Source organism: Oryzias melastigma, linkage group LG1, assembly GCF_002922805.2.
Source record: "Oryzias melastigma strain HK-1 linkage group LG1, ASM292280v2, whole genome shotgun sequence".
Taxonomy (NCBI): Eukaryota; Metazoa; Chordata; class Actinopteri; order Beloniformes; family Adrianichthyidae; genus Oryzias; species Oryzias melastigma.
Genome location: NC_050512.1, coordinates 16,167,426 through 16,179,592, shown reverse-complemented (window position 1 = coordinate 16,179,592; position 12,167 = coordinate 16,167,426). Strand labels below are relative to the sequence as shown.

At 36.7% G+C, this 12,167-nt stretch overlaps 2 protein-coding genes across 8 annotated transcripts in view; both read right to left on the bottom strand.

Moving 5' to 3' along the window:
- The window catches only part of g3bp2 (GTPase activating protein (SH3 domain) binding protein 2), a 12,357-nt gene extending 4,183 nt beyond the window's left edge, over window positions 1–8,174 (bottom strand). For 6 of the 7 annotated variants that reach the window (XM_024289658.1, XM_024289660.1, XM_024289661.1 and 3 more), the window contains exons 1-7: window positions 7,983–8,174; window positions 6,008–6,126; window positions 5,852–5,933; window positions 5,333–5,506; window positions 3,293–3,383; window positions 3,076–3,181; window positions 290–470 (exon numbers count right to left, since the gene is read on the bottom strand). In XM_024289658.1, the coding sequence (XP_024145426.1) occupies window positions 290–470; window positions 3,076–3,181; window positions 3,293–3,383; window positions 5,333–5,506; window positions 5,852–5,933; window positions 6,008–6,102 (729 nt within the window). In that variant the 5' untranslated portion in view covers window positions 6,103–6,126; window positions 7,983–8,174. Of the gene's footprint in view, window positions 1–289; window positions 471–3,075; window positions 3,182–3,292; window positions 3,384–5,332; window positions 5,507–5,851; window positions 5,934–6,007; window positions 6,127–7,687; window positions 7,713–7,982 lie in introns of those variants that run through there. The other variant, XM_024289659.2, reaches the window with a different exon arrangement.
- A 474-nt stretch (window positions 8,175–8,648) lies between these two features.
- The window catches only part of LOC112137384 (broad substrate specificity ATP-binding cassette transporter ABCG2), a 6,607-nt gene continuing 3,088 nt past the window's right edge, over window positions 8,649–12,167 (bottom strand). The window contains exon 4 of the mRNA XM_036214378.1: window positions 8,649–8,720. Coding sequence (XP_036070271.1) covers window positions 8,649–8,720 — 72 coding nt within the window. The remainder of the gene's footprint in view (window positions 8,721–12,167) is intronic.

Genomic DNA, 12,167 nt, shown 5'->3' with positions numbered 1-12,167 from the left:
CACATTTCAAACAGAAAATAAGAGGGACATTAACATATTTGTTTCTTAGAAGAAAAATTCAATCAAATGTCTTCTTTTTTTTAATATCCAGCAACATTCTGATTAAAACAAAAAATAGCAAAGCAGTTAAAAACAAGGATTATTGTTGACCACTTTATAACCTTTTAAAGGAAGTGGTTTAATCTAATCAACGTTTTTATAAAGTGCCACGCGGAGAGTCTGCTGTATTTCTGGTTGAGTGACATTTGATAAGTGAAAAAAGTAAAGGTTCAAAGGTACGTGAACTCACCTTGGGAGGCTCTTGGGTGTTTTGTGGAGACTCCACAGGTGCTGGTGAAGGTGCCTTCTCCTCCATTTCCTCCATCAGCTTCTCATCTACCTCAGGCTTCATCTCCTCTGCTTTAGGCTCGGGTTCAGGCTCTGGTTCCGGTTCTGGAGAAGGCTCATCCATTGGCTCCTCTACACCATTGCTACAGAACCCAAACAAAAGTACAACTTTAAAAAGAAAAATAGAAGCACTTCTTCAGAGCTGATGCATACACTTCAGCTTAGACCGTCCCTTACAAGTAAAACCTGAATCAGCATTGAAGCTGCTTCTTCACTAAATGACCAAAAGGTTGGTTCACTTTTCAACAACTTAACTTATAGTTTTAAATGAAGCATCAATACGACTCCTCAAAATGGTCATCTCTATCAAAATGATAAACTGGTGTCCAGATAAGACATCCCTTTATACAACAGTAGGATTACACATTTTGATGTTCTCCTGTTTCTGAGCCATTTAGTCATTAGATTAAAACCATGTAAGTAGCAACAGTTTAGCTGCTAGTTACCTTGAGAGCAACACCGTTTCAGGAAATTACTCAAAACAAATCTGAGCAATATACACCTCTGGTCTACTTCAAGGACACATTTACTGTAGCTCTGGTCCATTTAAAGACAAAAACCGAAAAGCTGATTCTGAAAAAAAAACAATAATTTTTTCATTTTTAAACAATCCACGGAAAAACAAAGCAGTTTTTCAGAGGAAATGTTGACATAATTGAAATCAATTATATATGAATCAATTCTTCTGCTGTTCGACATTTTCTTTGATAAACTGCTTCTTTTGCTGTGGATGTCCGGAGCTCAGTGAACGCACCAGGCAGAGTTCTGTCATTCATGCTGTTGTTTTGGGTTTTCGGAAAGAACCGACAGAACCCTGGGTTGATGAATAATGCCCGTCAAACACCAAAAGGACTTATCCATTTATAATTGTTCAATAATTATTCTTGATTTATGCATAATTGAGGATTTGTGCGTCCGTGTTCTTGATTTGTGTGTGTGTAATCTAGGATTTGTGCATAACTTCGGATCTGTGCGTGCATATTCTTGATTTGCAACTCATAATGTTTTGTGCATAAGTAAAAAAAATTAAAAAAATATATACAAAATATATTTTAAACATGCACAAATTAAAATTACAACAGCTTAAAACTAATGACACAAAAATCTTTAAAAATCCGCATGAATCACAGGATAGTTAGGGGTACTGGACCCTTCTAAACTCCTGCAGATCGTAGCCGACCGGTACTGCCTGTAATCGCCGCATTTGCCGACCAGAACTCTGTACATCTACTTTATAGGCAGCTTCGAGCAGGCAGCTGCGTGGGAGAGGCACAGGCTGAGGGTTCTCTGGTCCAGTCCCCCCGCGAACGTGGTGCGGGGAGACCGGCAGCAGACCTTTTATACACCCACAGGGCAGAGAGCCTTGATCAGACCACCGGCCCTGCAATCTGTGGGAGTTTAGAAGGGTCCGGCACCGCCTGCCATCACCGCGACAGGTGATCAGGGCTTGGGACAGAGCCCCCCCCCGTGTCTGCACTGTCAGGAGCTGGGCTGTAGAGAGGAAGCGATCAGTTCTTTGAGATATATTTATTTTTAATAGGGATAAGTGTTTTAAAAATGCTTATTTAGACTATATTAATTATTACGCATATCATATTTTCAAATTTCACAAGATAGTATTCACAATCCAAGTATAAAACAGCTGAAAAGAAAACTAATGACCCAGCATTCTACAAGTACTTGAACGCATCACTCACGGATGAATTAGTAAAACGTGAAGAGTCTCACAATGGAATCCGTGTGTAACTTAGGTTTCCTCCGTGCGCAAGAGGTGATTTGAGGGTATTTTTTTTAAGGTTTTTGTGTTTAATTAGTTTCAAGCCGTTGTAATTCTAATTTGTGCATGTGTAATTTTTTTTAAAATTTATATATATTTTTTTTTACTTTTGCACAAAACATATTAAACAAGTAACAAATCAAAAGTTATGCACAAATCAAGAATTATGCACCCTCAAATCGGAGTGAGTCTATATTCTCTCCATAAGTGAATGCATCGCACGGAGATGCTTGTCGGACCGTGGTTCTGTCAATCAACCCGTCGTCTGAGGTTTTAGGGAAATAAAGGGAGTATGCTTATGCATGTGACGCAACTTGGGCTTTTGAGTAGCATAGAACAACGACAAAAAAAAAAAAAATACTTTGGTGGACTGCTTTCTTCTGTTGTTTTGTTGTTAACCACAAAATAAAGAGACTTAAAACAGGTAAAGTCTCTGCGTCGCAGTATAGGAAAGGGAGAGAAGGACACTACAATATATTAGTCATTATCTCGTTACAACAAGAAAACAAAATTTGCTTCTCGTGATAACGAGATAGTGGATCTCGTTATCACGAGAAAACGATTAAAAAAAAGTAAAGCAGGATGTTTACGGCTTCCAATTTTCAAGTGCCATTTACTCACTCCAAAAAAAAAAAAAACACCCAGCACTGCTGTGTATCCTGAAAAACACATGATTCTATTAAATTATGTTTTCTTAACTCCAGCAAGTCATGCAGTGAAAGTAAGGAGTCTGTTTAAGCGACCCCCCCCCTCAAAAAAAAAAACAACTGCATTTTAACATCACTTCTATGCTGCTGATGAAGGGGACAAAAATGAATGAACGCGTCAATTTCATAAAATGTCAAATCCATAAATCAATGATAGATTATTTTAATAACAGTGTCTTGAGAGTTATGACAAATCTTGCATACCTGACAGGGTGAGACTCATAGTAAGTCGAGCTGTTAGGGCTTTCCTGAAGTGGCTCAGGAGATGGCGGTCTCTCCTCTGGCTCCTCCTCAACTTCCTCCTCTGATTCTAGATTAAAAAAAAAAAAAAAAAACGCATGTAAACAAAGATTAATTTCAAGAAGAGAGAAAGGCTAAATCAAGCAGAAAAAAATTAAGCAGTAAGCAAAGGCATATTAACCTTCATCAAGCTCAGCCTCAGAGTCTCCGAAGACTTCGTCCTCATAGCGGAAGATGTCGTTGTGGACGTAGAACTTGTTTGCGACAGAACCCTGAAAACCAAACAGCTGCATATTTATGTATTCAAGTATTGGTGGGTGGCTTTCTTAGCTGAATACTCCATCATTTTAGTGATGCCATCTTCTTAGCTTTTCCACCTGAAATTGTCTGAATCCTCCTTACTAACATTTCCTTCACATCTATGAACCTCCTCTTTGCTCATTCTCTAGGTCTCCTTTTACAAACAAGATCACTTTTCAAACCATCTTAATCTTCTTCCCTGCATAAATCTCCAAAACATCCAACATAATCTGATCATCTGATGGAATCTTTCCTGATCCAATCCATGCTCATCTCCGAAAAAAACTTCAACATCAGCAGCTCTGGCTCTTGTCTCTAAACCAACAACATGGCTGCTCTCACCACGGTCTTCTACACTTCTCCATCCACCTGTTCCAACTTGATTGCACACACCTCTTCCCCTCTTTCATGCACTCTGCCAACACATGCGGCTTCTTCTGGTGTTTGTTCTTCTCCACAAGCATCCTTGAAGAAAATACTGCATTTACGGTTCTCCTCTTTCACATGTAACAATACTGTTGTTCACAAATGCTCATTCTGAGCTCAGTTCCTCTACTGTTTCCCATAACTTAATTGTGACTCATCAGCTTTATTCCTCTCCATTTTCTACAACTCTCTTCTTAAATATGGGCACCAGAACACTCACATATCTCCCTCTGCGGGACATTGTTATGGAGTCCAGTCACAAACTCTACTGCCTCCTAAGGTATGTCGTCATAACCAACAGCTTTTTCATTCTTTGTCATCTTTTATCGTTAACTCTTCATCCTTACCGATTGTCGCCACTTCTACACATTAACAGTCACCTCTTTTCCTCGTTGCACGGCAACATTTTTCTCCATCAGCTCTACAAAGTTCTTATAACCCGCTGCACATCCTTCCAGCTCAGTTTCTCTTTTTCTTTCCCTCCTCCACCTTCAGCTCCATCTCCATACACTGCTTTCCGTCTTCTCAGCGTCCCACTTTTACACATTTCATTTCTCTTCAAACATTCCTGAACTTCTTCATTCTGTCACCAAGTCTGTCTCCTTATCTGGTTTCCTCGTTGCTGATGACACACAAAGTACCTTCCACACAGCCACCCTGATCACGTCAGCTGTTCAAACATCTGGAAAGAACTCCTGATCGCCCAAAACCTGTTTCAACTCCACCATAAAATTCCACCACTTAGTTCTCTGCTCTGTAGTTCTTCCTGACCTCCGGTCATACAGCACCATCCTATGTTGACTTTGCAGTCACTGATCTTTCAGATTACAATCTGCACAAGCACAAGACATGACAAACGTGTGTGCTCCTCCCTCCACTCTTATGTCCCCATATGTTTCTCTCTTTTCTGGAAAAATATTTTCACCAAAGACATAATTATTCTTTTAAGAAAGTCCACAACTATCTATCCAACACACCTAGCTCCCCTATCAGCTTCAACACCAGTTGCATAACCCACAAGGCTACTAAAGTCTGTCACAATAACCACTTTCTCCCTTCCAGAAACTCCCTGGATCTCCTCATCCATCTCCTTCCAGAATTATATACTTTCTCTGTGGGAAGAAAAAGTGGGAGCATAACAACTGACAACATTCAACATCACACTTTCTGACTCATTACCCTCTCTGACTCTGCTCACCACCAGCATGTTCTTTGAAAACTCTTCCAGGACCAACATGTTTCTCTTTCCATTCACATTTGATAAAACGCCATGAACCTGGTCCCAATCTATATGTCTCTTTTTTTCCCTCTATTAGGTCTCTTATATGAGTGATGCCATTGCAATTTCAAATGATTCTTTCCACAGAAAAAAGTCTTACAACACAAAAATGTTTTAAACTTAAAAAAAAAAAGAAAAAAAAAGTTTTAACTCCAAGATTTACCATCCGAACCAACTTTCACTTTTAAACAGTCCTAAAAAAAGTGCAGTACTCACCTCTGGAGCAAGAACAAACGTCTGCATAAATTTCCTCATAGGTTGACCGTTGTTCGACAATTCCCCAAGGACTTGCACAACCACGCCATCACTCAGTGTAGCATGGGCATCCACGTGCCGGATCTTTGTGTGGCATTCACTGAACTGCAGGGACATTACTTTTTTGTGGATTTCCTAAGAAAATTTTAAAAAAGAAGGAGAAGGACATTTGTATAAATAATTGGAAAATAAACTATAATACCATTCATCTTTTACAAGTTGCTTTCTTTAATTTACATTTAGCTATTGCTAACATCATTTTTAAAGAAGCTGTACTTTTTTTTTTAAATCAGATTGTTTTATAAACCTGACATTTTTTGGTCAGAAAAAATATATATATGTGTCTATTGATTTTACATAGGATTCCCACAGAGAAACTAGATCTCAGCAAATATCAAAAAGCAATAACAAAAAACAAACAGAAGTGGAAGTCTAAGCAAACAACAAAATCTTTTTCATTATTAGACTTATAGCACTTACCGCCTGACCGTACACTGCTTCTGCCAGCTTTCCACTTGGATCAAGCCCTCCATGAACATAGGAAGAGTTTCTCCCGTAGAACCTGAAGACACATCATTAAAACCTTGATTAAAACTTGCATTGTACATCAAGTAACCATTATATTTGCAAAGTTACCTGTGCAGAAAATCTGGCGCCTTGTTTAGGAGTGTATAGTACTGCCTCACAAACTCCCGCCCTACAAGCAGGGGACTTGGCTTCTCCATCACCATTTCTTTGGTAAACAATATTAAGTGCTGAAACAAAAACATAAAAAAATGATTCAAATTATACATATGCATGAAAAAAGCTTTCATATTGCAGAATTCAGACTCCTGTTGTGTTCACGTTTTATATAATTCAGTCTAAAACGATTAAAAAAAACATGAAAAGGACAAAAAAAGATATAAAGTTAGAAATGTATCTGGCTAATTTCTACTTTCAGTTCCACAAAACTGGATATTACTACCGAATTCTTGAGAATAATTCTGATTTTTAGGATATGAATGCATTGTGAAGCATTTGAAAACATACATAAAAAAGCAAGTCAAAAATCCCAAAGGTCACATTTAATGTTTAAATGAAAAAGTACAACTTGTCATGTTTCCATTTATGATTTTTAGTTCAGTCCAATGATTTATCATTTTTCTACACAATCTTAAAAGTTGTACAGCATTAAAATGAAGTGTAAAATTATCATCTATACCATGTACATAAATATCTAAAGCAGGCACTGAAACCTTTGAGCCCAGGCCAGGGCGTCTGTTATTAACAACTCATTTGGAGTTGTTTAGTTAGCATTCAAATGCCTGTCTATATTAGATAAGTATTAGATTAACTATTCATTGGATTTGGTGATATAATGTGCCAATTTCCTAAAATCAGAAAACATTCTCAGAGCATGTCAAATGGGTAAATAATGAAAAGGGCGATAGAAAATAAAACATGGACATAATAACATTTAACCGGATCATAAGAGTGTTCATAACGGTGGACATACAACTGCGCCATCACATCCAGTCAGTAAGACAAAGGGGGAAACCGGTTGTACATAAAAAGGGGAACAACTAGTGTGGATGCTTAAGTTGGTGGCCAAAGAGGGGGAACACAAATAAAATCGAATTCTACGTTGATTTTTGATATCTATCAGGCATGTGTTGCACAACAGAGCAAACCTTCCTAACTAAAGGCCTTTATGGGGAGGCCTTTCACGTACGTGCTAACAACACCTCATCACCTAACATTTTACGCATGTTCAGAACATAATGTGACAGACACGTTTCAAAGCATCTGCCGAATGCCAATGTTGTAGGGCTTGTAGGGACACAGTGCGCATACGCTGTCAGCAAACGTAACCTTAACTACGAGGTAAAATAACATTTTTAATCACAGTATGCCGGCCTCTTTGCTGCTACCTGAAATGGCTAACGCCAGCTAACCTAAAAGAACGTCAAGCCCAGGCGTACGACATTACTGCTTAGCTAGCTAGCTAGCCGGCTAACTTGTGGCGTCGTCACATTTCCTTCAATGGTCAGACATTTTATACACACTAAATCCATATTTTTCAAGGATTAGCTTTTTGATAGACAATTTTAAACCAACTCTAACAAAAATAAGTAAGAAACCCATGAAAAGGCTGACTATAAGCAGTTAAATCGATTATGCCAACATGACGACAACACCTGGTGATAGCCATTACAGTAACATAACCTACAACCACGTAAAAAATAAAATAAAATTACTAATTTTCAAATTATATTTTAGTTGTACAACAAAAACTAAATAAAAGCGAAAATATTTCAAATAATATTCCCTTACAATTTCAATACATCAACGTTCAAATTCGAGCTGAACACCAAAGACTGAAAGCTAGCTAAAGACAACAAAGGAAAGCGTGTTCCAAATCTCGTGGAATCACAAAATGTCCTCGTAAAAGGTTGGGGCTAAGGTTGCTTACATTAAAATAACAACACGTTTCACTGGAAATTTTGAGTGACAACAATTAAATCGAACAGTCGTTGTATGGAAAAGGGAATCCAGCTAACGCAATGCTAGTTAATACGTTTTGCTTCGTTTCCTCCTAGCTGAACTCTTGGAGAATGGGCTAACTTACCTTCTGAAGGACCTATCAAAGAAGACAGAATCGCGTGGAATAAATTACGACAAGTAGCCGACTGTAAACTACTCTGATAGAAGGAAGGCCGAAGGTGAAATTGTTTAGTTTCGAACCTCCGCTAACTGCAACTAACAGATCTCTGCTGCACCAGAGATACACGACTTAAAGAGATAGGTACAATTTATTATTTCACCCCTGTATTCTCGGGCAGGGGACCCCCATTAACCAGATTCAGCCAATAGAGTCCCGGCATGAACGTGACGTAGGCAAAATGTCCACGCCTGCTGGCAAAACTGTTTCTTTCATGATTTTTTTTTTCCAGAAGTGTAACACATACTGCAAGGTTGATGAAAAGCGTAACTTTTTAAGTTGCTTTTCTTCTCAACTGTGAGAGTATCTAATTATTGGACGACAATTAAACAAAAATAGAGCAAAAATGACCCTATCTGTATTTAATGAGTATATAAATTAATACTTTACTGAGATTGTTCCTTTTTTTACATTTTTTTTTAGCTTGACTGCATTTTAAGATTTAAATAAAGTTATTTTTCAAGAAGCGGTTGTATTATTTATTCATTATTATTATTATTGATTATTCAGATGACCTTTTAAATTAACCTATTTTTTCTTATCCGTTTCTCAAGCAAAAATAATATTCGATCTTTATTTGTATTGTTGAGAGATGGTGTGGAAGAGGAAGGTGGAGGATGAAGATGCAAATGAGGACATGTATGACTGGTTGAGCACAAAAGAAGGGGCAAATAGATTACAAGTTGGCAGGGCAGAAAAACTGCTTATTGAAATAATCCTGCAGAAGATTTTATACCTTGATATTTTAAGCCTTTTTATAAAAAAGGTTGCACATTTTTATTTGTCAAAAATGAAATGAGACCCTGGAAGTGTGCATTTTTGTTGGGCTTCATACACTTGTATTTCAACTGCTGTGATGTCAAATGCTATAAATCTATATAATGTTTACTTAGTTGTGGGAAAAGTTCAGTTTAGAGCTACAAATGTACAGATATTTTGCTCCCTTTTGACCTCTCCACCCATCTTTTTTTAATCCACGCAGTTAATTTAAAGAGCAAGCTTTTATAAAGATTCACAACCACCCCAAATTTCAAGGGGAAGTTTGCTAACATGCTTTTATTATAATTAGGGCTTTTAATAGTCGACTAATCAACCATTATTTACATCAACTTGTCTACTAATATGGTCATACGCAAAGTGGATGTAAAGCACACATCTTCACCATCATTAGATTTAAACTAATTAAAAATAAAGATAATGAAGATGATAGTTTCTTCAACTTTTATTGAATCGTGCAGCCTCTGTCCTTCATTAGTTACTGGTATTAAAACAAGATTAAATCAAATGAGGTTGACAACGGAAACAGGAAACTATTGTTCACAAACGATAAAGTTTAGGGTCACTGACTCACATATGAAAAAGTGCATTTTTTGATGCTGAACGCTCACAAATTTGTTCAATTTTAAAATATTCTGACTTCATATAATATAAAGTAATAAGCAATCGACTATTAAATTAGTCGTTGATTAGTTGATTAATCATAGCAGCCCTAATAATAATCTTGCTGCTGATTACCTAGATCTATGTATGCATATATGCAAGTCACGGACTAGCATAAAAAACATACATTTCTAAAGTTCATACCAGTAACGTGTTGTTTTAGAAAACAACACTAAATTTTTAAAGTTCACACAGATAAACTTTAGTGTGAACATTAAAATCACTTAACTTGTAGTTTGAACTTTAGAAATTTAGTTGTGTGAATTTTAAAAATGTACCTTGTAGGCCTAGCCAGGATTTATTAAATACAGAAAGCATAATAGCTATTTAGCCACTCTATAGCTTTTAAAAAACATTGTCAGTCCACTGGTTTAGCTATTATGTAGGTAATCCCTTGACAAAAATTGTTGAAAGAAGTGACAATGAGTTAAAAAGTAATTCGATGTAATGTCCAAAGCTATTAGCAATGTTATTAGCATGTTTCTAGCATTTCCCCAGGATGGTTGAGTTTCTTTGTAGGGCAAACATAAATAAGCCTGACTGTTAGTATCTACACTCTTCAAGTCAAAAACAGTCTCATCTATCCTCTAAAGATGTTCCATCATTAAGGAAATTTGCACATCCAGCAATATTTACTGTTTTAAAGACAGGATATCTAAAGTTATTGCATTTTTCATTTCTATTTCGGCAGCTCCTTTAAGGGGGTGTTAATTCGAAATAATTCTCCTTCATCCATCCTCTCTTCTGCACTCACACCGTACACCAACAACCCTCATGACCTCCTTCATACTCATGACCTCCTATTTGGTCTTCCTCTAGACCTCTTTCCTGGTAGATCCACCATCAGCATCCTTTTACCAAGACAATCCTTGTTTCTTCTGAACCGTCTCAACCTGCTTTCCTGTCCTTACTTTCCCAACCTGATAAACATCCTTGTCATTTCTGTGTCTTTGTTTTTTTTTAGTGTGTGTGTAAACATCTACTCCTTCCTTTGTGTCCAACTTTTTTCTAGTAGTAAATCAATACCCTTTGTCACTTCTACCATCACCTCACACTGCACCTTTTTTGTCTCCTGTCCTGCATTTTTTGTTTTTCTTAGCTGTCTTTCTCTCCTTAAAACACTAATAACCTTCCTAAGTTCAACAATTAAGTACATTTGAAGGACCTTTAATGTTATGAGGACAATAATAATTCAAATGTGTTAACAGGAATCATAAATGTGTTATAAAAATAAAAAAAAGGTGCCAGCAATGGGAGCCTATAGAGTCAGTGAATATATAAAAGAGTTGCATATCAGTTTTTACTTACATTTTTAACCACCAAATGCAGCCTCAGTCCCTGCAAATCTACCACAATCTTCACCAAAACGACTAAGATTTTAAGAATGGAGGATTAATGGCTTGTCGCTGTGATGTCGGTGATCACAGAATGTATGAAAATGTTGATGCTACACAGCACACTGTCTTAGACCGAGACAGACGTAGATTTTGGCCAATGCCTCTTTTCATGTTGAAGAAGAGATCTGTAGCATTTGAACACAGTTTCTTTCTCCTTCTAAATCTCCTGAAATCTCTTCTTAAGATAACAGTGAAGACCACTTGAACCTTCCACAATCAGCAAAGTTTCTAAATAAATAAATAAATAAAATAAATTTTAGCAAATAATTTAATGAGAATCCACTCTGATCAATGCTACTACTTAGAAGTAGCATATTAAAACAAAAATACAACATGACAAAACATATACCTTCAGACACTGAACTCCTGGAGAAATCCGGAATGTTCATGAGCAGCGCATGGACCTTTTCTTATGAATGGTTCAAATATGAACAATGCTGCATCATTTCCTTCACATAAATTTGCCTTTCTTCCTCAAGCCTTGACAGAAGCATTTTTTGATCAAAAAGCTCCCTCTTTTAATTCTCAAATTGATCGATGGCCACCCTTACGTGATAATTGCAAAAACATATTTTTCAAATCTTTTATGGAACAGTTTAAATTAATTGACATTTGGATAACATCCAAATGTATCATCGTTTACATGGAGTAATAAGTCTAGAACAGCCCTTTCTCGATTAGACTTTTGGTTAATTTTCCCGTGATCTACAGGATAAGGATATTTCAGTGAACATCTTACCTTGTCTACTGGGTGACCATCAAGCTGTTCGTATTGATATTGTTTTATGTCTTTCACAAAATGTCAGTAAATCTCATTATTAGAAATAAATAAAAAACAAATCCCCAGGAACTGATGGATTAACTTTTGAATTTTATTCATTATTTTACCAGCAGATGGCGCCCTTCCTATTGGAAGTTTACAATGAGACAATTTCCAATGATTCTTGACCATGGAGCATGACCCAAGGCCTAATTACCCTTATCCCAAAACAGCATAAAGATTGACTTCATATTGATAATTTGAGACTCATCTGTCTTCTTAATAATAATTATAAAATTCTAGCCTTAGTTTTTGCAAAAATAATTAAATCTGTTCTTAATTACATAATAGATTAATCACAATCAGGATTTTTAACCAACAGATATATCGCAAATAATATTCATTTAGTTTTGGACATACTCGATTACTCATATCTTGCAGATGACTCTTTTATGTTATTTCTGGACTTTTTTAAGTCCTTTAACACAGAAGAAC